The 24653-nt window shown below is 43.3% G+C and overlaps 1 protein-coding gene across 2 annotated transcripts in view; it reads left to right on the forward strand.

Moving 5' to 3' along the window:
• Nucleotides 1–456: 456 nt before the first annotated feature.
• The window catches only part of med13a (mediator complex subunit 13a), an 84240-nt gene continuing 60043 nt past the window's right edge, over nt 457–24653 (forward strand). For both annotated transcript variants that reach the window (XM_023962920.2, XM_023962921.2), the window contains exons 1-2: nt 457–1128; nt 14896–15130. In XM_023962920.2, coding sequence (XP_023818688.1) covers nt 1063–1128; nt 14896–15130 — 301 coding nt within the window. In that variant the 5' untranslated portion in view covers nt 457–1062. The remainder of the gene's footprint in view (nt 1129–14895; nt 15131–24653) is intronic.

Consider the following 24653-nt stretch of genomic DNA (forward strand, 5'->3'; position numbering starts at 1 on the left):
GACCACCAAGATTGTCAAGATGGCAGTGCTTCTTAACGGAAGTCTTCTGTTGGAGCATCAAAATAAAAGACATTCGAAAACACTTTTAAATCAAGAAAAATTTAATATCAGTTAAACAACTATAGTTAACGCTATTAATATGATTCAAACAAATGCTATTTTTTACACTAACATAGATATTATTATAAGAAACTGTACTCAAAATTTTGAATTATGTTTATTTACTTTTCTAATTGAATCTTTCTTATTGTCACTTTACATTTCTAATTGAGAGCGTTCAGATAACTACACACTATTTTCTCCAGACTTTTTCCCCTTTCTTTACCACCAATCTGTGGATCTAACAGGTGAGAAACGCAGACCGTGGGTGGATGGAGGTTTATTTTGGGCGGAAACGTCCCCACGGCGCGTGGCGTTTTTCCGCGCGCCTCTGTCTGACTTGACGAAGCTGTGACCACAAACGAGCCAATCGGCTGTGGAAGGCAGAGTTGTCCCTGTGGCCGCCATTAAAGAAAGGAATCCATGAATTCAAATGAAAACCAACAGGAACCGAGGCTGAAATAATGATCTAAATGATCATTAAACCGTGGGCCTGCGCCAGATTTCGAGGGGCTGTAGCAGGATGGATTTTATTTTGAAGCAGGATTGTGCGGCGGAGGAGTGAAACTGGACGTTTTTATTTATTTATTTATTTATTTTAAAGCGCAGACCGTTTTAGGGCTAAGGGGGAGGGGGAGAGTTGCCTCTTTGCTCTCCTTTCCTTTTCTTTTTTTCTTTTATGAACATTTTTACGCTTCCTTCCATTTAGTTTGGCTGAGCACTTTTAGAAATGTCTACTTAGGGCACGGGCAGCCTCTTTTATCTGTTTTTTTTTTTTTTAAGCTCCCGGTGGAGGAAACTGCCATTCGAAAGGTTGTTGAGAGATAACTATCCTCCAATCAAATGTTACAAAAAGAAATCTCTCGTTGATTGAGGAGCTTGGACATCCCTGAGACCGCAAACCCGAAAACCGCTCTTTATTTCCCCGAGACAATGGAAAGAAGGATCTCGCAGTGAAGAAGGATGAGTTCTTGTAGCGTTCCGAACGGGGCCAGCTTGGAGGATTGCCATTCCAATCTATTTTATCTGGTAAGAGATTTAAAACTAAAAGGAAAGCAGCCATTTTTAACTAGCTGAACGGGGGCTAGGCTAATGTTAGCTAGAAGCATCAGTTGATAGACTCTTCGCCAGGCTTAAGGCCCTGTCAATTCGAGCTGACATCGGTTTAGGACGAGGCATCCCACTCCGCTAATGTTAGCCTGCGCTGACGTTTTTACCACTTTGTCCGTAACTTGGAGCGGAGGGGGGACTCTGGTCTGGGCTTCGCTAAAAAAGATTCCGCTGAGTTGCTAGCAAAGAAAAAAAAAAGGGGGGGGGGGGGCTTTCCAAGTTTGAATACTATTATTTTGAAAGGGAATGTGTACTAAAACTTTATTAACGTTACAAATGAAAAAGAGGAGGGGGGGGGGGGGCATTTGCTGCCAAGCCCGTTTGGTTTGCTAATGAAGTTGCACCCCTCTCTCTCTCTCTCTGCCATCATAGCTTGTTTATGAACAGACTCTATCTGTCACTGTATGTCTGCAGCGATTTATCAAGGGATGAAGTCACCAAATACTGCACTTTCTTTGTTGTTGTTGTTGTTGTTGTTGTTGTTGTTGTTGTTGTTGTTGTTGTTGTTGTTGTTGTTAAGGATGTAGTTAAGGACATTTCCGTAAGAAACTCTGGAATGAGTAAGCTCTCACTGACAAACTCGCACAGCCTGTCGACACAAGCCCGTCCCTTCAGTCTTTCCTCAAAAGCTAGATAGATTTTGTGTTGTGTGTGTGTGTCTCCCCTCTTTTTCTGCTCATGTCACAACAGGCGTTCAACACAGTGGCTTTTTTAGTAAGGCTGTCTGTTAACCTTCTAGTTAAAAATATTGTTCTAGTGGCTTCCTGTTTTCACATCCAGTGGAGCACAGGCTGATTAGAAAATGTGTGCCATTCATTCTGGGCTTTTACAAACAAAAGCTAAACTGAACTGAGTTAAAGAGTTGTTATTGCCTCTTAAAGAACCACTCGGATCAGTTTTTGATCTATTTTCAAAGTGTTTTAATTCTGATTATATTTAGCTAAAATAAAATAAAACAACAATTATTTTCCAGGACATAGTTTCTGCAAAGCGGCAGGAGATCATTAGAAATTTGCCTCCGATTTGTGGATGACACATCCATCTGTTTACATGGTCTTCTGCTAGCTCCTCACACCCCCAACCTAACATTATCGGTGCAACAAACAGTATTGTAGCTGTCCAGCCGTTCAGTTTAGATCCAGATTCCAGCTCAGATGAGGAAAACAGAGACGTAAACGGATCTATTTGTCTCCATCAGGATGGAGCAGAGCAGGGAGCCACTAAAAACTTGTATGTCACACTTAAAAGCTTTCTTTTTAAACATAATCTTTTTTTGTCTGCTCACAATGATTTAAATAAATACTCAGAAATGCAATTTTAAGCTTAATTTTCTTTACATGTTCTCCATCATCAGAAAAAAAAAGGAAACAAGAACACTTTAAAAACACAAAAATTGTGATTTCAATCAGTATGTCTTTAATTGACATATTCTGTGTTGGAGAAATAAAGGAAGTCCTCGCCACATACAAGAGACGCCAGGAGATTGCTTGTGCTTACAGGTCTTTCTCTGGTCATTTAGTCAGGAACACAGTCAGACTATGTTTGTTGTTGTTGTTAATTGGCTTGTCTACAGGCTTAACTATCCTTATTCTACAATAGCCGGAGAGGCTAATGTTCTGTAGCTCCCACCGTCAGACGTCCTTAATGTGATGATGTGTTAAAATCAAGCTCGGAATTTACAAAACGCACAGGTTTCAGACATCACCGTGCTACTAAGTGAAATGATCTGGGAGCAAGGCTGACATTAAGTAATACATGGTAACAATGTGGTGAAATGAGACACTGCTTTTAGTGCAAATTGACACAGCTTCTAGCTGTCCACCCTCTTGAAGGTATCAGAAAATCCAGCCTTTCTTGAATGCAGCTCCGGGGTGATCCGTGTGAGCTGAACTCATAATTGCAGTGTTTACGGCAGGTCTTGAAGGCAGTGTTGGCTACAGTGAACATGTGAGATAGTGGCTCGTAGTACTGCTGCTGTGCCTGTCTGGCTGACATTTTCCTGCTCGCCGAGACTAAGCATAATACCACGGCTGTTATGACTCACTAGCTGAACAGACTCTACTTTGTGTTTTTTTTTTAATGCAGAAAGAATGTGATCACATTATAGTAGTTTGCTCCCATGTATTTTTTATTTTTAGTATCCTCAGTAGCAAGTGGAGAGGAAACGTAATGTCTAAAGTGGATGAAACCACTTGTTGCATTTTTATATTCATTTTTTCTCCAAGTTTTTGATTCTATATCGTCATCTCATTTCCCTAATGGGGCAGTTAAGTGAATTTTTTTCTTCTTATGAAAGTTTAGATTAAATCTCCATTTTCTCCCCTACATTTAATCAAATGCAATTTGCATCTTTGCCAGCGGAAAATGCAAACGCACACTTGCTACTTTCATGCCTGCTCAATAACTGGGTTCAGTGGAGGGGAACCGAGGTGACTGCCCGGAAAAGAAACAGATCAAGAAGAAAAGGAGGAGCAAAGCAACTGTAGCACTGTTTGAGAAGCTTCCTTCACCTGTTGCCTGATATCTAGAGAGGCAGGAAGGCAGCTGTTTGAACACAGTGTTCCCTATTCAGACCCAAAACCCAGAGCTGCCAGAGGTCGTGCCCCCCCGAGGCTTAAAGTGTCTGTCAGTTTAGTCAAACCTCCTGCTCATTTCTGGGGGCTTTGGATGATGCATTCACTGCACGTGGAGTTCTTTGAATATGAGAAATGAAACTTCCCATTGCTCGCCTGCCAGGACAAGAAAGACAGCATAAGCTCAGCGATTTCAGTGCGCGCTGTACAATAATGTAAAATACAGAGAGGCATGATTGTTCGAAAATGTGCTTCATGTTTCGGGACCTTGACTTTTCACCCAGTCTGTGTGAAAACAGTAATGAGAAACTGTGCAACTGCAGAAGACATGTTTGTCTTTGAGAGCTGTCTGCCTCTCAGGGAATCTTCTTTCATTCAATGAGTGGTTTTTGAAGGGCTTCCTCACCAAGCTGAGGGTAACATAAGGACACTTGGGTGTTTTTTATGCATACATGCAAACTGCAAATAGTCTTCAGTTCAGGTTTCCAGTATTTGTTTCAGTGTTATTTCCACGGACACTAAAGGCCCGTACACACCGGGACGAATATTCGCCAGGCGTTATTCGCCAGCGTTTTTCGCCACGTCTTTTGTGTTCACACCCAGGCGATTTTCGCTGACGATGAGTGGAGTGAACATGCAATTTCATTCCCTGACATTAGATGGCGCTTAATGTAAAACAGAAATACTCCTGTACACAAGGTGGCGCTGCGCAACTTTACGCTTCTTAAAGTCGCTTTTCACTCAGAAGAAGAGAGCAAGTATTTACACGCTTGTCAGAATCAAACAAAGAAAACATGAATATTTCAAGCACCAGTAGCTCCAACTGGTGCTTGGTTCGGGGATATTTTAGAATGTCCGTCATTATTGCTTCGCGGCTGTGTGTAGACGCTACTTGGCGTCTATCTTCTTCGCTGGTATGTGTGCTCAGCAAGGCAGTTTTGTGTTTGAGCGCCCCCAAGTTGTGTTTTACTGTAACTTCAGAAGCTCCAGACACGTGAGCAAAAGCGCCATTCTCATTGGTCGAGTAGATTTCGACGCGACGCGTCGAAAAAAAAAAACGAACCCGAGGCGTTTTTTTTTTTTGACGCTTTAACGCCTGGCGTTTTTTCGCGTCGGTGTGCACACTCTCGTTGGTGCCCTTTGTTTAGTCACGAGGCGTTAAACGTCGGCGAAAATCGCCGGCGAAATTCGTCCCGGTGTGAACAGGCCTTGAAGGCCCGTACACACCGGGACGAATATTCGCCAGGCGTTATTCGCCAGCGTTTTTCGCCACGTTTTTTGTGTTCACACCCAGGCGATTTTCGCTGACGATGAGTCGAGTGAACATGCAATTTCATTCCCTGACATTAGATGGCGCTTAATGTAAACAGAAATAATCCTGTACACAAGGTGGCGCTGCGCAACTTTACGCTTCTTAAAGTCGCTTTTCACTCAGAAGAAGAGAGTAAGTATTTACGCGCTTGTCAGAATCAAACAAAGAAAACATGAATATTTCAAGCACCAGTAGCTCCAACTGGTGCTTGGTTCGGGGATATTTTAGAATGTCCGTCATTATTGCTTCGCGGCAGTGTAGACGCTAATTGGCGTCTATCTTCTTCGCTGGTATGTGTGCTCAGCAAGGCAGTTTTGTGTTTGAGCGCCCCCAAGTTGTGTTTTACTGTAACTTCAGAAGCTCCAGACACGTGAGCAAAAGCGCCATTCTCATTGGTCGAGTAGATTTCGACGCGACGCGTCGAAAAAAAAAAACGAACCCGAGGCGTTTTTTTTTTTTGACGCTTTAACGCCTGGCGTTTTTTCGCGTCGGTGTGCACACTCTCGTTGGTGCCCTTTGTTTAGTCACGAGGCGTTAAACGTCGGCGAAAATCGCCGGCGAAATTCGTCCCGGTGTGAACAGGCCTTGAAGGCCCGTACACACCGGGACGAATATTCGCCAGGCGTTATTCGCCAGCGTTTTTCGCCACGTTTTTTGTGTTCACACCCAGGCGATTTTCGCTGACGATGAGTGGAGTGAACATGCAATTTCATTCCCTGACATTAGATGGCGCTTAATGTAAACAGAAATACTCCTGTACACAAGGTGGCGCTGCGCAACTTTACGCTTCTTAAAGTCGCTTTTCACTCAGAAGAAGAGAGCAAGTATTTACACGCTTGTCAGAATAATACAAAGAAAACATGAATATTTCAAGCATCAGTAGCTCCAACTGGTGCTTGGTTCGGGGATATTTTAGAATGTCCGTCATTATTTCTTCGCGGCAGTGTAGACGCTACTTGGCGTCTATCTTCTTCGCTGGTATGTGTGCTCAGCAAGGCAGTTTTGTGTTTGAGCGCCCCCAAGTTGTGTTTTACTGTAACTTCAGAAGCTCCAGACACGTGAGCAAAAGCGCCGTTCTCATTGGTCGAGTAGATTTCGACGCGACGCGTCGAAAAAAAAAAACGAACCCGAGGCGTTTTTTTTTTTTGACGCTTTAACGCCTGGCGTTTTTTCGCGTCGGTGTGCACACTCTCATTGGTGCCTTTTGTTTAGTCACGAGGCGTTAAACGTCGGCGAAAATCGCCGGCGAAATTCGTAAGACATGTTTCTCACTTCAGTGGTCCCCCACTCCCAGGCTGTGGACCGGTACCGGTTCAGGGAGCAGTTGAGAGAGAAGAAAACCAACAACACCTACTTTTTTTCTATTTGAATTTAAATCTGTTAACAATTGAAGTTTTATGTGGAAAATCTTCTGGATTCTTTCCACCACATCAGACTCATTCTTGGTGAATGTCAAGTCGCTCGGTCACATGTCCAAAATACATTCTACTATGCTAACCAAGCTAGCAATGTTGACAAAAAAACAAACGTTTTTTCTGTGAAAAGTTTCAGTAAGGAAAGAGAAGAAGAGCCTCAGACTTCAAAATGACAGAAATCTGAATTTAATAGACAAAAACCAGGAGTCTATTCTCCAAATATCCATTTGCAGTTGTTCTCACACACCAAAATAATGCAGAATATTCAGCAACAGTTGGGAAGATGCTGCTAATAAAGTTGTTATATAGAAAATACCAGTTTGTTTATTTATTTTTTTAATTTATCCGTTGCTCTTTAAAAGTTGACAAATCTCTAGACGTCGTCGTCTGATATATATATATATATATATATATATATATATATATATATATATATATATATATATATATTTTTTTTTTTTAGGTTACCGTTTAAAAGGTATGGGTTAAAAGAAAATCTATATCACATTTTTATGGTCCCTACACAAAATCTAGAGGCCAAATCTAATTTAAAGCAGCTAGAGATATTCTACAGAGGATGAAGATAAACGTTAGCCCCAAAAGTTACAATCAGACGACTATTTTAGCCTCATACAGGCCAGAGCTAAAGGCTGTTGCGTATGTCTTTTTAGTTCTTTATGCCCGCCTAGTGAATAACATACTGACTTTGATTTATTGTTGCTGTATTGTTTATAGTCTGACGTGGATAATAGCAGGGATGACAGAAGCAATTTCCTCTTTACCATTCTTCAATGCAAGTTTTGTTTTCAAATAAGCATCAGATCAGTCAATGTGTCAGTCAAACATGCCGTAGGGATTTTATTGATCACCGCACAAGGAGACGACAGCTCCACAGTTGATGTTGATTGTATCTGGTCCAGGTTTTACCCAGCAACAAGTTGATCAATAGAGCGGCTGCCTCGGTCCGGTATAAAAACGGTCCCTGCGCTTTGGCTGCAGGTGCTGCGTCATGTCTCAAGTCAGGCATTTTTTTGACATTTCAGCTGCAAATTGAACTGACCAGATTGATACACGACTTGATGTGAAAGAAACTATGAATCGCAAAATGAACTAGTGCATAAACCTAACTATTGCAAGTGGCAGCATCTCACCTTAGCTTTTGTGTTTTTAACTGTTCTAGTTCAATCACGATCAAAACCATCTGCAAATCCCAGTACGAGACGTTTGTTTTCCTGGTCTGATTGTTGATCTAATTGTCTTGTTTGTGGCTAAATGAATAAGATAAATAGTCTTTAGGCAGAGCCAGAAAACCACAGCGGAAATACTTAGCTTTTTAAACAAAACCGTCTCTGCATGAAGAATTACAGAAGGAGAATAGTTTTCATTGAAAGTGACATCAGGCAAGCTTTTCTAAACCTCTTCAAAATAAGCTCAGCAGGTACAGATGCTTGTCCTTAAAAAAAAAAAAAAAAAAAAAAAAGAGGAGGCTCACTGCCAGTATTGCTTTTCTCGCCAAATTCTGGACTGTATGTTGAGTCAGATGAGACCAGAATGGAATAAACAACTCGGCTACCACAGAGAACGCTCCCATGCAGAGTCCGGCCTCTCGCCCCGTTCTTCCAGCCTGGAGCTGAAGCGCTCTGTAAACTGTTAGGGCTCCAAGAACAACAGAAGAGGCTGTAATCAAGCAGAGAAAAAGATGGAGCCTCTGTGAAAATGTTGTGATTAAAATGGTGACATTTGTCGGTGTGCTGATGTAGATGGCAGACTGCATTTTGCACTAACTGCTGTGAGTCAGGGTTGAGCTGTCCTGTTTTTGTTACTGCTTTAATGGGCAGTTGGATTTAAGATGAATACAATTTGTATCACCCCATGAATTGGGTTAATTTTCAGTCATACTCTTTTGCGCAAATGTTGCTGCAGCTGCTTTTTTTTTTGCAGAGCAGTACATGTTCATTCATGTTGATTATTAATGTTTTTGTTAATGATAAACTCACTGGACTGCCAGCAACAAACATTGCTGTTTATTTTTATTTAAAAGATGCAAGCATTTCACTAATTAGTTTGGTTTTACAAAGGATTTCTAATTCACTGAGTCAGCTTCTTAATAGCAATAGATGGAGGTCTGAACGTTATTATGGACGCCGTCTCTATAAAGGTCATTTCCAGGAGTAAAATGTAAGATGAGAAGAGTGGCCTGCTCCTCATCCTCACAGTGGAGCAGCAGCTGGAGCAGCAACATTGATCAGTGTTTTAGCTCCGACCATTGCAGCAGGAATGAAGCAGGTCCGATTCGGAGACAAACAGGATTAGATCAGTTGGTTCTGTTTACTTTGTGCTCAGTTGCGTCCCAGAAAGTCTAGATAATTCCCAACAGGCAGTCTGTGGTTTCTGTGCAGTTGCTTTTCAGACACCATATGGTGGGTTGACTACTATTCTCACTCCGAGACTTCTTTTTTTCTTTCTTTTTTTTTACCTGAAAAAGTTTTTATAATGACTTGTTTGATGCCCTTTTCTCAGCGTAGAAAACGTCATTTCTTTTTTCCCTTTTTCTTTAAATGACTCTATGTTTCCTCTGTGTACTGAAAGACAGCTTAGCGTCATTCACTCTTGTTTACTGCTGTTGCTAATCTGACCTGTGTAAAAGTAATGTGCTTCTGTAAATATTTGTGTATTGGTTACTCTTAAATCTCTGGGTTTGCCTCATAGCACTACACGTCACTGGGGACGAGTGGAATCACTTAGAAAATCAAGTTGGGTCAGAAAGGTGAAAAACAAACCAACTACAAAGCATATAATCCTAAACTAGATGCATTTCAAAGGTGGAATTGGTTAAGATGAGTCTAATTGAGTAACTTATTTGGATAAGAGTCACATTATTCAGCTTGTTGAACTCCGTTGAGAGGAGTGAAAGCGGTCTGCAGGAGGATCAGAAGCTGCGAGGTGGATAATGAAGCTCCCGCAGACCGGTGTGGACTGGACATGGTCATTAGAGGGATGGGAGTGTTCACCTTCATACTGCTGCTCATGATCTGGTTTCACAGATAACCGTCGTTTCCACCCTCCCCTTCCATTGTGTGCACAGATGTTTCCGAGCAAGATGCAGGTGGAAAGTAGAGCTTCTTACTCCAGCAGGAAGGAGCGGCCTAACTGCTGAAGCTCTGCTGTAACACACAGACTCTAATCACTCAACCTTGAAGCTTTTTGTCATTTGTGCCGAAGCTGTTCTATTCCTAATGAGGCTTTTTTGAAGAAAGTTTTTCTTTCATCCCTTTTACACATTTATTGTTGTGATGACTCTGTTAAGGCCTGCGCTCATAAAATAAAACAAACTTTCTGCCTTGATGATAAAGAACAGAATCTATTTTCTGTAGTATAGACATGATCTCTGAAGACTCACTCTGAGGAAAGTCGTGTTTTTAACATGTTAACATGGTATTTTTCTGAAGATGGAGAACATGTATGTAGAAAATTAGGCTTACAGATGCATTTCTGAGTATTTCTTTATTCAAATTTTCTTGAATCAGGAGCAGAAGAAAAAACCCCACAAACTCTCTGCTCTGCTCCATTCTGATGCATCCACTTGTGTTCAAATAGATCCATGTAAATCTTTGTTTTCCTCGTCATTTGGCTCTAAACTGTACGGATGGTTGGCTCCAATATTGCTAACCATTTTTGTTGGACTGGTAATGTTAGGTTGGGGGTGTGAGGGGCTTTATGCTCACGGGAGAGCATGTAAACCAGGGGTGGGCAATTCCAGGCCTCGAGGGCCGGTGTGTCTGCATGATTTCCAGATAGTCTTGCCCTACTCATGACTGATTACCTGGTTCAGGTGTGTCCAGCCAATTAGAACATGCCAGAGCAGGGTATGCTGGAAAACATGCAGGAATGCGGCCCTCAGTGCCCACCTCTGATGTAAACAGAGAGTGCTCAGTTATAGGTGACGGGAAAGGGGGTGGGCTTACTCTCTGCCAACAGTCCCGCCCGCAACTCAGAGGTGAATTTCTAATGAACTCCTGCCGCTCTGCAGACACTATGTCCTAGAAAACGACACGTGTTTTGATTTTGGCTAAAAACTGCACAATTATAACTAAAAGACCACTGGGAGCACTTTGGCTGTGTCTAAATTGGAGGGCTGCGTTCTTTCTGGGCTGCATTTGTAGGCTGCGTACGTCACTTTGCTGCGACAAGTGCTGTCCAAATTCAAGGACTCCTTCAAATGCGGCCTTCTTTTTCCCGATTTCAAGGATTGGTTTAGTGTATCCTTCTATGCTGTCCATATCCCAAGATGCATTGCGGCCGAATCTGGAGATTTTCCTACAACAATGTCAGCTGCACGGCCGCAGGTCCAAACGAACCGGGTTAACGCTTGATTAAAAGTTGGATCATATAGGCTCTCTGCAGCAGGTATGTGCCGATTTATCAGTCTGGCTTAAGGTTTCAATCACTGCCTCACCGTCACTTTGTGTGCTTGGTGACATGAGTGCCATCGATATAGAAGAAGGATTAGCTTCTATCATTTTCATAACTCTTTGTATTGCCAAAAAAACTATTTTAATAAATTGGAAAAACAAGAAAAATATAAACATAAGTCAACACAGAAATCTGCTGTTTGATCATATCAGCTTGGAAAAAATGTCAGCCCAAAGCTCAAGTAACTTTGAAAGAATTCAATCTCTCTGGTCTCCTGTGGTTGACTCCATGACTTAGGGGGTGGGGGGCTTGGTCGTCGCTGCTCCTTGCCCTTCTGCCGTGGTTTGGGGTGGGGGTCGGGGCTTCCGGTGCCTGGCGGGGGCGGTGGGGGGCTCCGTTGGTCGGGGGGTCGGGTCCGGTGACTGGGTGGGGCGGGCTGGGGCGCTGCGTGGTCCTCTGGGCTTGGGTGTGGGGGTGAGTGGTGGGGGGGTGGGGTGGTGGTCTGGCTTGGCTTGGGGGGGTGGTCCCTTTGCCTGTGCTGGGGGGGGGTTGGCGGGGGGCCCTGCTCGGGTGGGGGGGGCCCAGCGGCGCCGGATGGGCTGCCCATCTGCACCTGGGGCTGGGATCGGCCCTTCCCTGGCTCTGGGGCGGGACGGGACAACCCTCTCGGGGCCCCCGGTCGCTCTGGGTGTCACCCGCTTCGGCTGCGGGGTCTGGGGTGGGGTGGGGTGGGGGGCTTGTCGGCCCTGTCCTGTGGGGGGGCGTTCTGGGGGGGAGGGGGGCCCATTATTAGTACGGGTCGGGGGGGCTAGCGGGTCGGGGTCTCCGCTGAGGCAATCAGTGGTTGCCTCGGCCGGTTGGCCTCCTCGGTCCCGTCGAGGCCTGACCAGAGCTCTTTTAGGGCCGGCGTCTGGGGGTGGGGGCCTGGGCTTGCTCCGGGGGGGGGCGACGCTTTCTGGCTCCTCTCTCTCTGTGTGGGGTGGGTGGTGCCGGGCCTGGGGTGTCGGCGCCTCCGGGGGTGGGCCCCTGGGCTGGGTGGCCCTGGCCCCTTTGCTGGGGGTGGGCTGGGGGACGGCTGTTTGACCACCGGGGGACAGTCTACCAGCTGTCCCCAACTTACCCCCTTCCTTATATAACCTCATATTAGGGTGAGGGGGTGGGGGGTCTAGCCTGCGATGCGCCTTGGGGGGGGGGCTACTTGGGAGTGGCCCCCCTCCTATGGTTGCCGTATGGAGTGGGCCCCCCCTCTTTCGGTTTTATTTGCACCTTAGACATGTAGGGTCCTTGGTAGGGGGGGTGCTTGGACATCACTGCAAGCAAGCAGCAGATGTCCTCCTGGCACCCTACCCGCCAATTTTAACCGCACCTTAGACATTTAGGGCCCCTTGGTGTGGAGGGTGAGGGGACATCACTGTGAGTAATCAGGAGATGTCCCCTTAGTGCCCTACTCGCCAATTTTAACTGCACCCCCCTTAGTACACACACCCCTCCCCCTTCAATATATACATTCAAACATAAACACACACACATGCACACAAACACCCTCTCAAACACCCATACACGCACACACATTTTACAAGGAAGGTGGGACCTGGGTCCATCTGTCCCCTACCCCTTCCCTGGTGGGGGGTGCGGGCCTCTTGGCGATGGCGGCCGTGTCCCTTGGGTGCCGGCTCCCTGGGCCCGGCGGTGCTCTCTCCGCGCGGTGGGGGGGTTCATATTACACCTGAGCCGGGGGTGTTCGTGTCCCTGGGGGGTGGGTCCTGGTCCTTGCCCCTGGGCGCTGGGCCCCGCCAAACTTCCAACATGGCCGAGCCTGGTCGGGCCATATTTATAACATCCCTTGTGGGCCGCCCTTTTTTCCCCGGGGTTCCCCCCTCCTGGGCGGGGGCGGCGGGCCCCTGCCTTGCTCCTACCTGGACCAACCGTGGGTCGGGTGGGTGGCTGCCTGGAGTGCGGAGCGGGTCTCCCTTGGGGGGTCCTGGCTCGTACCTGGGGTCGGGGCGGGGGGATGCCCGGAACTCCTGGGTGGTGGTGGGGTGCTCGTCTGGGGCTGTGGGCGTCCCTCTCCGGTGGGGCCCTGCGTTGGGCTCTTCCGGCGCGGCGGGGGGCTGCTTTCCTGGCTGGGCTGGGGCGGCGCTCTCTTTCCCTCTGCGCCTCCCTGCTCTCTGGCTCTGGGGGCCTCGCGGCGGTCCGGCTGGCCCTGGCCTGGGTGGCGGTCTTGGTCGCCCGGGGGGCGGTTGTTCCCTGCCTGTTCCCGTGTGGCGTTGGGGGAATTCCGGCTGCCGCTGCTGCTGCGGCGGGGGTATGGGTGTGGGGGTGGCTGGGCGCTCCTCCTCCTTCTTTTCACATTCCACCATCCATTTTAGAAGAACATAAACACTCACCTGAGCACAGGTGTTAGCTCACCTTTGCACTAATAGTTTGCATGATTGAATGAATGAAAGATTTCACACTAGTTGGTTTAAAGGCATAGGTATGCGTTCGTGAACACTATCTGTTTTGTGTGCATGTTGACATGTGGACATTTTTGCGGCTAGCAGGTGTGTTGATAATATTTGAGTGTGTGTGAACAGGCCCCGCCCTTTTTGTACTACATTTGAACCGTACCGTAACGATAAACAACCAGTAAACCTGTCTGCTCTATGCTGCTTCATGGTCTTACCCCCCTTCCCCTCCTATTATCACCCTCCTACCCCCCCCTCTCTCTAACGTCCCTCTCTCTTCTTCCCCTCTTTCCTTTTCCGTCCGGTCCAACACCAAAGATTTTCAAACATGATTGAAATTAATAAATTTTGGCCTCAATTACAAAAGGGGTTTATTCAGACATACCTTTGGTTTGTCTGAAGATGAATAACCCCTCTTGTTAAAATAAAATATGTCCAACACAAGAGGCCCTCAGCTCTCATCTGTTTGCCTAGCTGTTGGACAGGACAAGTTAAAAAAAAATAAAAATAAAAAAATAAAAAAGTTGGATCATATAAGCCAGGAACCATGCCTGGTTTACTACTCCTCTTTGTTCGGGAAGAAGGACCTGGCCAACGACGCCTGGGAAGGCTGTGGCCATTGAAGAATGCAGCCCTTGAATTTGGACATTTAGATCAAAAGATTATTGGATTGGGTCAAAGTTCTTTGTCATTTTGCCTCTTACAAACCTGGGAATCGGTGTCATGCAGTTCGGTTTTGAATCTTGGTAAGGACTCGTCAATTAGTCCAAGTCTGCAGTTTATCTGTGGACAGAAGTGAAAGGTTCCTTTTTATATGGTTGCAGGTGCCGCTCGTTCTGTCCCCTGACTCTACCCTTGAAAAGGGTTAATTGGTTGAGTAGACGGCAGGACTGCTCGCTAATTCTGCTTGGATTAAGACTAAATGAGTAGAAAGTGAACAGCTTTTCAGAGATAAAGAACAGAGATTGCTGGTGGGCTTACTTAAGACATTTTGCAAGACTAAATATATAAAAGCACACGTGTTTAGGTCGACAGGGGTTGTCTGTCGGTGCAGGGCTGATAAGCAACAGTGAAGCCTGATGTTTCTTTATAACAGCTTATGATCCTTGCCAGTGATTTACAACCTGTGGGGTTTTTGCCCTTAGCTTTTATTCTCTCCAGGAAATCCAAACCGTGTTCATAAAAACACAGCATAACCCTCCTGCCAGCACTTCCCTGTATTGAGGATTAACTTGGTGAGACAAATTTTTACACGCATTAATTTGTTGTTTTCTGTAATTACTTTGAAAGTAACCAGAATTAGCCAGCAGTATTCTGCAGACAAAATTCCATCCCAAATTCCCTTTCTTTCATGTTTTTTTCTAGTATATTTCCTCTCTCTCCCCCCCATTTTGCCTGACTGGATTCTGTGTTAACTTTGTTGACTTAAATGCTTCATGAAAGAGGACGCATACCTCTTGTAAACAGTGGATCCTGAACCAACAACCCCCACCCTAACAACCCATTTGTTTCTCCTTAACTTGCAGGCTGACTTGACAGGGATCAAATGGAAGATGTTTGTGTGGCAGGGCCCCACCTCTGCTCCCATCCTCTTCCCGGTGACAGAGGAGGACCCCATCCTTTGCAGCTTCAGTCGCTGCCTGAAGGCCGACGTGCTGAGCGTGTGGAGGCGCAGCCAGCGACCAGGCCGGAGGGAGCTGTGGCTCTTCTGGTGGGGAGACGACCCCAACTTCACTGAGCTGATCCACCATGAGCTCACAGGTGGGACCGCTTGGCATACACATGACAGAAAAGCATGTGTATGTTTCAGTTTGATGCGTTTTACTTGTGATGCTTTGCCTTGTGTCTACAATAGTACTCAGGGTGCTTGTAGCAATAGAAACTGGAAACACGTATAAAGTCTTAAATCTACGGGAGGGTTACATAGTTATGCACATTTCCCAGGAATTGAAACTTTGAAGGAGCTTTTTCCTCCCCTCCCATACTCACAGGTGTTTGTCTAAGCTTTTCTTTTTCTGCTGTAGCATAATGTGTCTTACCTACATTTCTCTCAGAGTAAAAGAAGCAGCTGTTCTTCAGATGCAGCTCCTGCAGTAGATGGTGAACCTCACTGTACTGGGAGAGCCCGAGTGATCTCATGAACCCAAACAGGGAGACGTGTTTACCGACGCTTTTGTAGAGCTCTAAAATAAATAAACCTGATCTCTAGACGTGTCTTCCATATATTGTCTGTGTAGGAGATATGCAGCAAATGCCTCTATGTAGCGATGAGGCTAAAATCTTTGGACAGTAGCCCCTCCCACACCCGGCAGGGTATGAACAGCATTGAATTCACCACGCCTCAAAACGGGCAGTATCGTGTTCGGCGTGAACACAGCTTTAGAGCGCAAACTTTTTTAAGAGAAAGATTTAAACTCAGAAAGTCAAGGTATGTCATTGATTTCACAGGGAAAATGATTTCCCTGAATGATTGTTTGGCTCGCACCAGTGGGGATGCCCTTTAAGTAAGTAAGAAAGAGCTGATGCCTCCATGTTAACCCTCCACAGACTGATATTCTAGCCACCCAACTGCTTTTGCCAAATCTGCAGGCCATCTTCCCCTCTTAGGCACCATGTTTTTGTTTTTGCCCCTGTGCTCACAAGTAGGTTTTGAATTTTTTCTATCTGCTGTCCCTTGGTGGACTAAATGTCAGCATAATTGTAGTTTGAAGTGCATCAAAAGAAATTGAGGTCACGTGTTACTGTTCTGCTGAAACTGAGTAGAAAAAGTACATTTTAGAAACTGAGTTCAGTTGTGTCAGAGCTTCTGTGAACAGCACAGTATGCATGAGCAGCCACGCAGAAATGAGGCAAATGCATTTACCCCATACTTTCCTCTTCCCTAACGGCAGCATTAGTGCTGGAAGATGGAAAACTGCATCTTTATGGATTGGCCCTCGTCATGTTTATTGGAAGTTTGAAGTTTAAGCCAAACGTAGCCCGTCTATGACCCTTCTTCATTAGGAGCATTGCGCCTGAGGTTGGCTCAGGAAGGAGGCTGAAGGCTACGATGGGCAGCTCATTCAAGCCTAACGGGTCCTGGTAATAACCTGAGGCAGTTGGCTCAGCCCACTCAGGCCTTGTAATGGAGTGTGCATTTCACGCAGGGGTGGATGAGGGTGTCTATATTTGGAAATTGTTGGAGATGCTGCTGCTTTATGTAAATAGTTGGTGACATTTTTAGTGTTTGAGTAGACAGAATTCAGATTATTGAAAGGTAATTTCCAGTGCTATAGATGTTCTGCAGGAGTCCTTGTCAGGCTTGTTTTGTGTGGTTTTCAATTTTCGGGTTTTTAGGGTAAAGCAGAACAACATCTCTAGAATTTGAAACCATTCACAGAATAGTGTAAGCAGACTTAAGTAAGGACTTCATTTATCAGTAACCAACAGAGTTCAGCATATATATTTGATAGATTTATGCACGACTATCAGAGGACTGAGGAGTAAGTAAGTAAGTAGTAAGTAAGTTTTATTTATATAGCGCCTTTGACAGATAAAATCACAAAGCGCTGAACAATAAACAATATACAACCCAGTAAAAGCAGAAAAACAATCAATTAAATATAATGTAAGCAAAACTAAATTGAAGAAAAATAAACATAGAATAAAAGTAACAATAAAACCAGTCAGCTAAAAGCATTTTTGAATAAAAGTGTCTTCAGTTGATGAGTGTCCTGAATTGTTTCCAATCTGAAGTTAATTCATCCAGGAGATCCTGCACAAAAAAGTTACTCATGTATTTGAATGTTTGGATAAAAATGATTGCCAGTAAATATTCCCCAAAGTGGTTGGACATATTCCTGCCACACACAACATATTCTTTTATCTTATCTAATACAGGGTATATTCCTTATCCAACGAGTCTTGTCATAGTGGACTTTACCAGTAGAAAAGCAATTAGACATGTTGCATTTCCTGAGATGCTTCAACCAGATGAATAGGGCAGAGCAAATGGGAAGTCGTCGTGTTTAAGATCGAGAGAAATAGATCAAGAAAAGAGAATAATCCTTGATTTTCAAAATAAACCACAACTTGGGAAGGAAGTCAGAATGGAGAGCCCTAATTTCCACTGACCCGCTGTAACCTACTCAGTGTGACTTGGGCATGAATCTAAATCTCTCCTGATCCTTTCGGTCAAGATAAATTTGACCAATCACAGTCTCCAACAATTAAATGATCAGAACACCTTTAGATTTCACCTTTCACCTTTAGGCATTTTTGCAGCAAAAAAGCCTGCATTTTGGAACCATTTTTCTAAAAGGTTGCATTATTTTTCAATAATAATTTTCAACTAAAGGTTACAGGAGGACATACAAATTGTAAAGCTGCTGTTTTTTGTTTACTTTTTGGGTAAATATAGTTTCTTTAAAACATAAACAAAGTCCAATGGGTGTTAAAAAAAAGGGGGGAAATTTAAATGAAGTGGTCAACTTCCTGAAAAGATCAGTCTCCTCAGGTTCTCCAGCGGTCGCCAAAGGTCATCAGCAGATTCTTATCTGATGATCTCACGCTGCAAGAGGGGTTACACGCCTGAGTCAAGTCTGTAATGCAGGGGGGAGCTTGCCAATGCAAGGCTCTAAAAGGGCAAGACCTGCATTTTTTAGTTTCTTACATAATTACCAAAGTCCACTGGAAAGACTCTAAAGTATGAACCATTCAAGCTCTTTTGTGGGCATGGGTTTGAAGTGCCTAGTTATAAATAACTTGCAAAAAAGCCAAGTTTTTTCTGTTCAGGCAGGGTGAAAGGCTGCTAACTGTACTCTAATCTCTATGAAGTTGAAGTGTTTGAGTATCTAAAGCTCTGTTTTGAAAGCACTTTAAAGATCTTCAAACGCTAAAAAAAAGCAATAATGATATTGTTTTTACTTTAATTTACTCCCAAGTTTTTTAAGCCTGATGTTACAGAATGTCTCAGGTTCTTGAGATGAATTTTTCCTACAGCAACCTTTTTTTTCTGTTTACTTTAGATAAATTCCAGTTAAACACCACTTGGTCCTTGACACGGTGGTAGAGTGCTGGATATAATCAGCAGAGAGCATGTAGGATCCACAGCTAAACTAATAGATCACATATTCTCACAAAGGAGTAAAGCTCAAACCTGGGATTAGTCCTATAAATCAGGGGCCTTTTTCAGACCGGACCGGTTTCATGTCAGACAACATTTAGGTCTGAACTGGGTCAAAGTTTACGTTTAGTATTTTTAAGCTAACAGTTTCTGAAAAAACAATTAAACAAAGTTGCTAATTTGTAGAAGTCATTTTTGTTCAAAAAAAGTAACATCACAGGTTTTTTTCATAGAACACCATTATAACACTAAGAACTCAACCCAGTCTCAGATAATCTTTCAGGGCAAAAAGATGGATCATATTTTGTTTTTACATAAATCTTCATTAATTTTTGATTTTTTAACAAAGAGGAACATTTTCTGTGCTAAAATTTCTTAACAGATGCATTCCTATAATCCCCCCTTGCTGTATGAAAATTCAATAATGTCCCTTTTACAAGTTTACAAAAATAAGCAACTTTATTTAATTGAAACTTCATTCTCTGTAAAACGTTAGCGGCTGGTTTAAATTGAATCCCTTTAACATCAAAGTGGATGCTAACAACTGGACGCTAACTTTAGCTGCGTCCGACTTTTAAGCAAAATAAAACGACACTGGTATTTTTCTTTAAATATAGTAAACATGAATCCGCCATGTCTGCAACTTTATTAGCTGTTTGTGTGAAACATTCAAAAGTCAGTGGCTGCATATAAGGCGGAGCGGCTTTTGCTACGTGAGAACAATTGTCTTGATAAATCTGTATTTGGAGGAGAGCTTTGTCTGTAAATAGCATCTTTAATTTTCTTTGAAGTCGAAGACTCTTCTTCGAGTTCCTCACCAACTCTTTTCTCCCAAAAGAAACTGTTAAAGAAAAAAGAAAAAAAAAAGAAAAAAGATACTGTTTGGTTTTTAGCTTTTTTAGCTTTGGGCTACTAACTTAACGGTCCGAGCAGCTGCTTAAAGTCACGTGACGTGTCAAGACAGACGATGTGGTGGACAGAATCTGATATTTTTTTAACATAAAACTTCAATTAGTATCAGAAAATAAACTCAATGGAAATAACTTAAGTTAGCGTATTCATTTTTTGTCTGTCTGCGGCCCGGTATCAAGTGGCACACGGACTGGTACTTGTCCGTGGGGATCCCTGCTATGAGTGAACCCTGAGGTACTCCATATAAATATGTCCCCTATTTGATATGATATTGTTTGCAGACAAACTAAAACTTTTACCAAATAGATTATTTTGATACAGGTTTTGATATAATGTTCTGTTAGATCTTCCTTGAGCTTTACTCAAAGTTTTTTCCAATGCAAACTGTCATAAATCCTGTGTTGTTTAGAGACAAACTTTTTTAGGAACTGGACAAAAGGCAGGTTGAGATATTGGTCCAAAGTTTTGGGTTTTGTTGGATTTAAACATTGATTAGGTAGACATTAGAGGAAACGGAAAGGCTTCAATTGTAGCCACTAAGGCTCAGACACGCACATAGAACTATCATTACTATGAACATTTGCTTTCTCAGTCTCTCCTTTGTCTTTGATGCTGTGCTGGTGGTAAACACTGAAATCCACTCTTGTCCTCTCATTTTGGTAACTGAAATGGGGCTTGTTCATTCCCTATATTCCTTCTACCCCCATTAGGTTAGCAGCCTGTGCAAGTCTTTTAATTTTGAGCAAGTGCCATTTGTGTGTGCCGCTGTGCCAGTAATCTCTTCCCCCAAGAGAGACGAGAGGAAAAGAGTCAGGGAGAGACGTTGGAGCAGCGAAGGGCAAAAAAAACTAAGCTTAGGGGATCTTTTAACGTCAGGCGCTTGATCACCATTGAAGTATTGTGAAGGGACCAAGCATCCCATTTACATCAGCTGACAATCCATCTTTCTACAATTGACACAAGAAACACATTTCTAATCTTCATCTTCAGCTGTAATTGATGTTGATAAGCCATCGTTGAAGACAAAAACTGAGTTTGCCTCCAGCAAGTGTTAAGTGAAGGCATGCATTCTTATGCAAATCAATCCTGTGTTCATTCTCATCTGACCGATGGCATCAGCGCAAAAGCTAAATAGCTGCCTTTTTTCTGCTTTCTATAGCAGCAGTTGTTGGTTTTTGATAGAGCATGGAGGTCTCTCGGAGAGTAATTTCTTTATGTCATATTTATTTCTTTACCTTAGTTTGTGTGCTCCTTTCCCATTTTTCATCCTCTGGGATTTACCCTACAAATCCCACAGGAGGTTTCTCGACTTGGCACCAAATCTTTCTTGGATCTCTCAGTAAACTTTCTTTGGAAAAATATGCTTCACTTGGTGAGTACGATGTTGTGGTTGCCCCCTTTTGATTTACTCGAAAATTAAAGAAAAGGCTTCTTTTTTTAGAATCATAATATTCCTCTCTTTTTTTAATGCGGTTAGATGTGACGGGAGGGAGACAGATATGTTCTGTCTCTGCACCATTTCTGCTGTATAAGTTAAATGCAGTTCATTCATGAAACATGTGATTGTCATGGGTGTGGTAAATATATCGCAAAGTATTTATAAGGCTAATTTAAGTTGAACACACTTATGATGTATAGGTGATGCTATCACAAAGCTACCCGATGAGGGTATACTTTAACTGTATAATAAAACTAGACGAATTGCATCTTCCATTGAAAGCTGGGTCTGGAGAATCTGTCAATCCAATGATCCGAATGTTTGATTGACGAGAGGCCACCTCCTTTTATTAAGTCATCTGATCTGGACAGGACAAGTTAAAAAAAAAAAAAAAAAGTCATCTGATCGGTCAGGTTTTAACTTGAATAACTTGCGCTGCAGCAAAAATATCATGGAATAAAAGAGGATTTGCAAGAACATATTAATGAAAGGTATCAGAGCAAGAACAGTTATTCTGATGACCTTAACTGAGTAGTAGCTGTTTATTTCTCAGAAGAATTCTGTGGGATTTCGGCTTTTTGGGGGAAATTCCAATTTGGATACGTGGGGGTGTTGGTGGTGGTGGTGGGGAGGGGGTTGTTCAGTCCAGTTCTCATTTACTGTCAATGCTAAAATAGCACTAACGGGCTCCTTGGGCGTTGTGCTGGTTTTTAAGGGATGGAGAAAATGAATTTGTATGACGCGCCTGCGTCTCACCTACTTCACTGCTATGTGTCATATAAGCGCTCGCTATGACCTGTAACATGCCCATAGAACAAAAAGGTACATAAACATTTTGGCTCTGCAGGCCTACTGAGCAGTCCTCGACCTTGAAACTTCATGCGGGCCACCTGTGTGTCTTGTACAGGTTTGACCATTTTTCACCAGCAGATAGCCCATATCCACTCCTAGGGGCAGTTGTGACTAAGGCATAACTATTGTTTTTGTTTTTTAGCCACTCAGTGGTAGTACACCAAGGATTTGTGTTATTATCAAATACAATTCCAAAATTGAAGGTAAAAAGGATATTTTCCAACTTAAATGTATTTATTTTAATGATATCCAGACGCTTTTTAGTTATCCCTTGGTTGGTATGTATGATTTTATATTCAACAGAAAATTTAAAGGTAAAAAGTGACAGATGCCTTTCATGGAAACAGTGTTTTCTTTTACCTATATAAGATCATTAGCATCTGTGACATCTTCAATAAAACAGCTATAGCTAAATGAAGTTGAAAAATTGAAAAAATATCTGAAAATCTCTGTATTTTGGAGCTCTTTAGAACAGAAATGTTTCTTTTTTGATTAAAGAAACTTTTTATCAGGGCTGGTATCACCATGAAATTGATACAATTTTGACTAACAAGTTAAATAAATCTCTATTTCACCCAATCTGGAAGTCTTCTTAGTCTTGATGAAAACTGAAAAAAAGAAGCAAAAATTAATTATATTCATGGAAACTCTGAAAGTTTCTTGGTTCCCTGGGCTGTGTTTATGAGAAACTTGTCTTAAAATCACTGCCTTTCATTTTTCCTTCATCAAAGACCAGTCTACATTGCAGCGTTTGAGGCATAGAAAAACCCCAAACCAGCTCCTGGGAGGCAAAACCCGAAGAAGCCGATATTTGGGTGCTTAGGGATCAATTTTCCAGGGTTAATCTACCAGCTGTGAACCACCATCCGCTTCCCTCTTTTCCTTCTGCTCTATCTCCCTCCTTCCCTTTCTTGCTCTCTGATGGATCTCTGTTGGCTGGCACAGAGCAAGGACTGGACCATAACTACAGCTCGGCCCATGGGTGTACCCCCCCCCCCCCCCCCCCCTTGTTTTGCTCCAGAAATATTCATTAATTAGTAATGGAGGGTGTACAAAGACTTTTCCCTCTCTTTCTTTACAGATAAGCGAAAATAGGAGGATGAAGTGGACAAAAGGAGAAAAAAAACCTTTTGGCCAGACTTGGTAGAATCCCCTTGAGGACAGTTGATCATAAGGCATTAATCTTTCTGTTTATTAACTGACTGCTGCAGTAATTGCCTTTGCATAGATAAGTACCTGTGGGTTACACATCTCTTACGTTTACTTTGCCACTCGAGGAATTATTAACTTTTTCATCAGTTAAAAAAATATCCAAAAAGGATGCTTTCGTGTTTGTATGTCATGGTTGTGGGAAAGGTCTTTTTCCTTGCAGTGGATGTAAGGATTCTTTATGGGGCTGCTTTGCTCCTGCCTAAGCGCTCATATAAAGGTCACTTCATCTGGGTTGGCTTCGCAGGAGGGAGAGACATGAAAGCGCCTCAACCATCACCGAAGCCCATAAATCTTTGTATAAATGAGGCCAACTCATCTATGGGTCTTTGCAATGCCCATATCCCACTGTTTTTCACCCTCCCACCTCAGCAATTCCAGATTTGTGCATTAGGTCAAAATGAAAACATTAAGGACATGTTGTGCTTTCAGTTGTTGGGGTTTACCTATTAGGTTACAGTTTTATCTCTGGTTTCCACGTTGAAGAATATTTATTAAGATCATTGTAAATCAGGAGCTGAGTCGGACTGTAATTTGTTATTCCATTGCTAGGGCCAAGTGACAAAATTGTTTAATTGTAGACAAAATTATATTATTAGTGTATTGAGTGTATGTAAAACTTTGTATTTAGATTTTGCTGTTGGTCATTTCTTTGTGGGCTAAAGCCCTGTTCGGTTTGCCCTTTAGAGAGCTAATAGGTCTTCCTCTGGGAGTTAACCCGAGCAGTGCAATAAGATCAACAAACACTTTGGGCATTCAAGTGTTTTGCAGTTCCTTTTTTTTCCGTCTAAACCAGCCTGCAGTTGTTTGCCTGTGGTTGTGGCTGAGATGTATCGTTTGGAGAACCCATTATTGGTCCCAGTACCCTGGAGTCCCATTTACCTTAGTTTTCCCCTCCAGCCCCCAAAGTTTGAAACTCTTTAAGACATGAAGGTTTAAGTGGGTTTAAGTCCTTTTGTTTGGGAACAGAAGCTCTCTCCGCCTGAAACACTGTTTGTGTCCGTCTCAAATTGGGAGTGCTGCCGCGAAGCTTGCATAGTGAACATCAGATCGTTCGGAACACTTGATGAAAACCAGACGCCTGTTTTTAGAGGCTCACATTGCTGAAGGAAAGTGACCGAGTGGTAACAGTTAAGGGGGAGGGCACCATGCATAAGACAGATGAGATGTTGGCTGGAAATCACTTTAACTAAGAGTAGGGAGTTTTCTGCCAAGTTACACACACGCCTCAGGACTGAGGGTTTAAGCGCTGCTTTGTTTTTTGTTTTTTTTTGGTGAAATGACGCCACACTGTCTTTCATTTGGCTGTTTGGTGAAATGATTTGTCACACCCGGATGCATCTGAATCATTAAATTAAGTCCATCTTCCTACTATTTCATTATTATGAAGGCTCCATGAATGCCTCAGGGGTAAAACTTTCTTTGCCTTTTGACTTTTTGCCCTGTAAAGCTTCCGCGCCTCTCAGCCTGGCCACACCAGCTGCTAAATCACTCACTCAATATTGGTTTTAACTCATTATGGCCCGACTTAACACAAGGGTATTGTGGCTACCATCCTTAGAGGGCACCTTAGTGTCAGATCTGGATGGACTTAAAACATCTAAAAAGCTACACACCTTTTCACTTCTTGCGTCTTCTATTTTAGCTGCTTTTAATTCTCGATGAGAAACAACAGTTTTGGATTTCCTTCCCCCCACTTTTCTAGGTTTGTGACCTTATTCCTCAAGTTATGGTTGGGCATGTGGTTTCTGTTTTTTGGCTGCTTGCCT

This window comes from Oryzias latipes, chromosome 14 (genome assembly GCF_053564925.1).
Source record: "Oryzias latipes strain Hd-rR chromosome 14, Olatipes_Hd-rR_3.1".
Lineage (NCBI taxonomy): Eukaryota > Metazoa > Chordata > Actinopteri > Beloniformes > Adrianichthyidae > Oryzias > Oryzias latipes.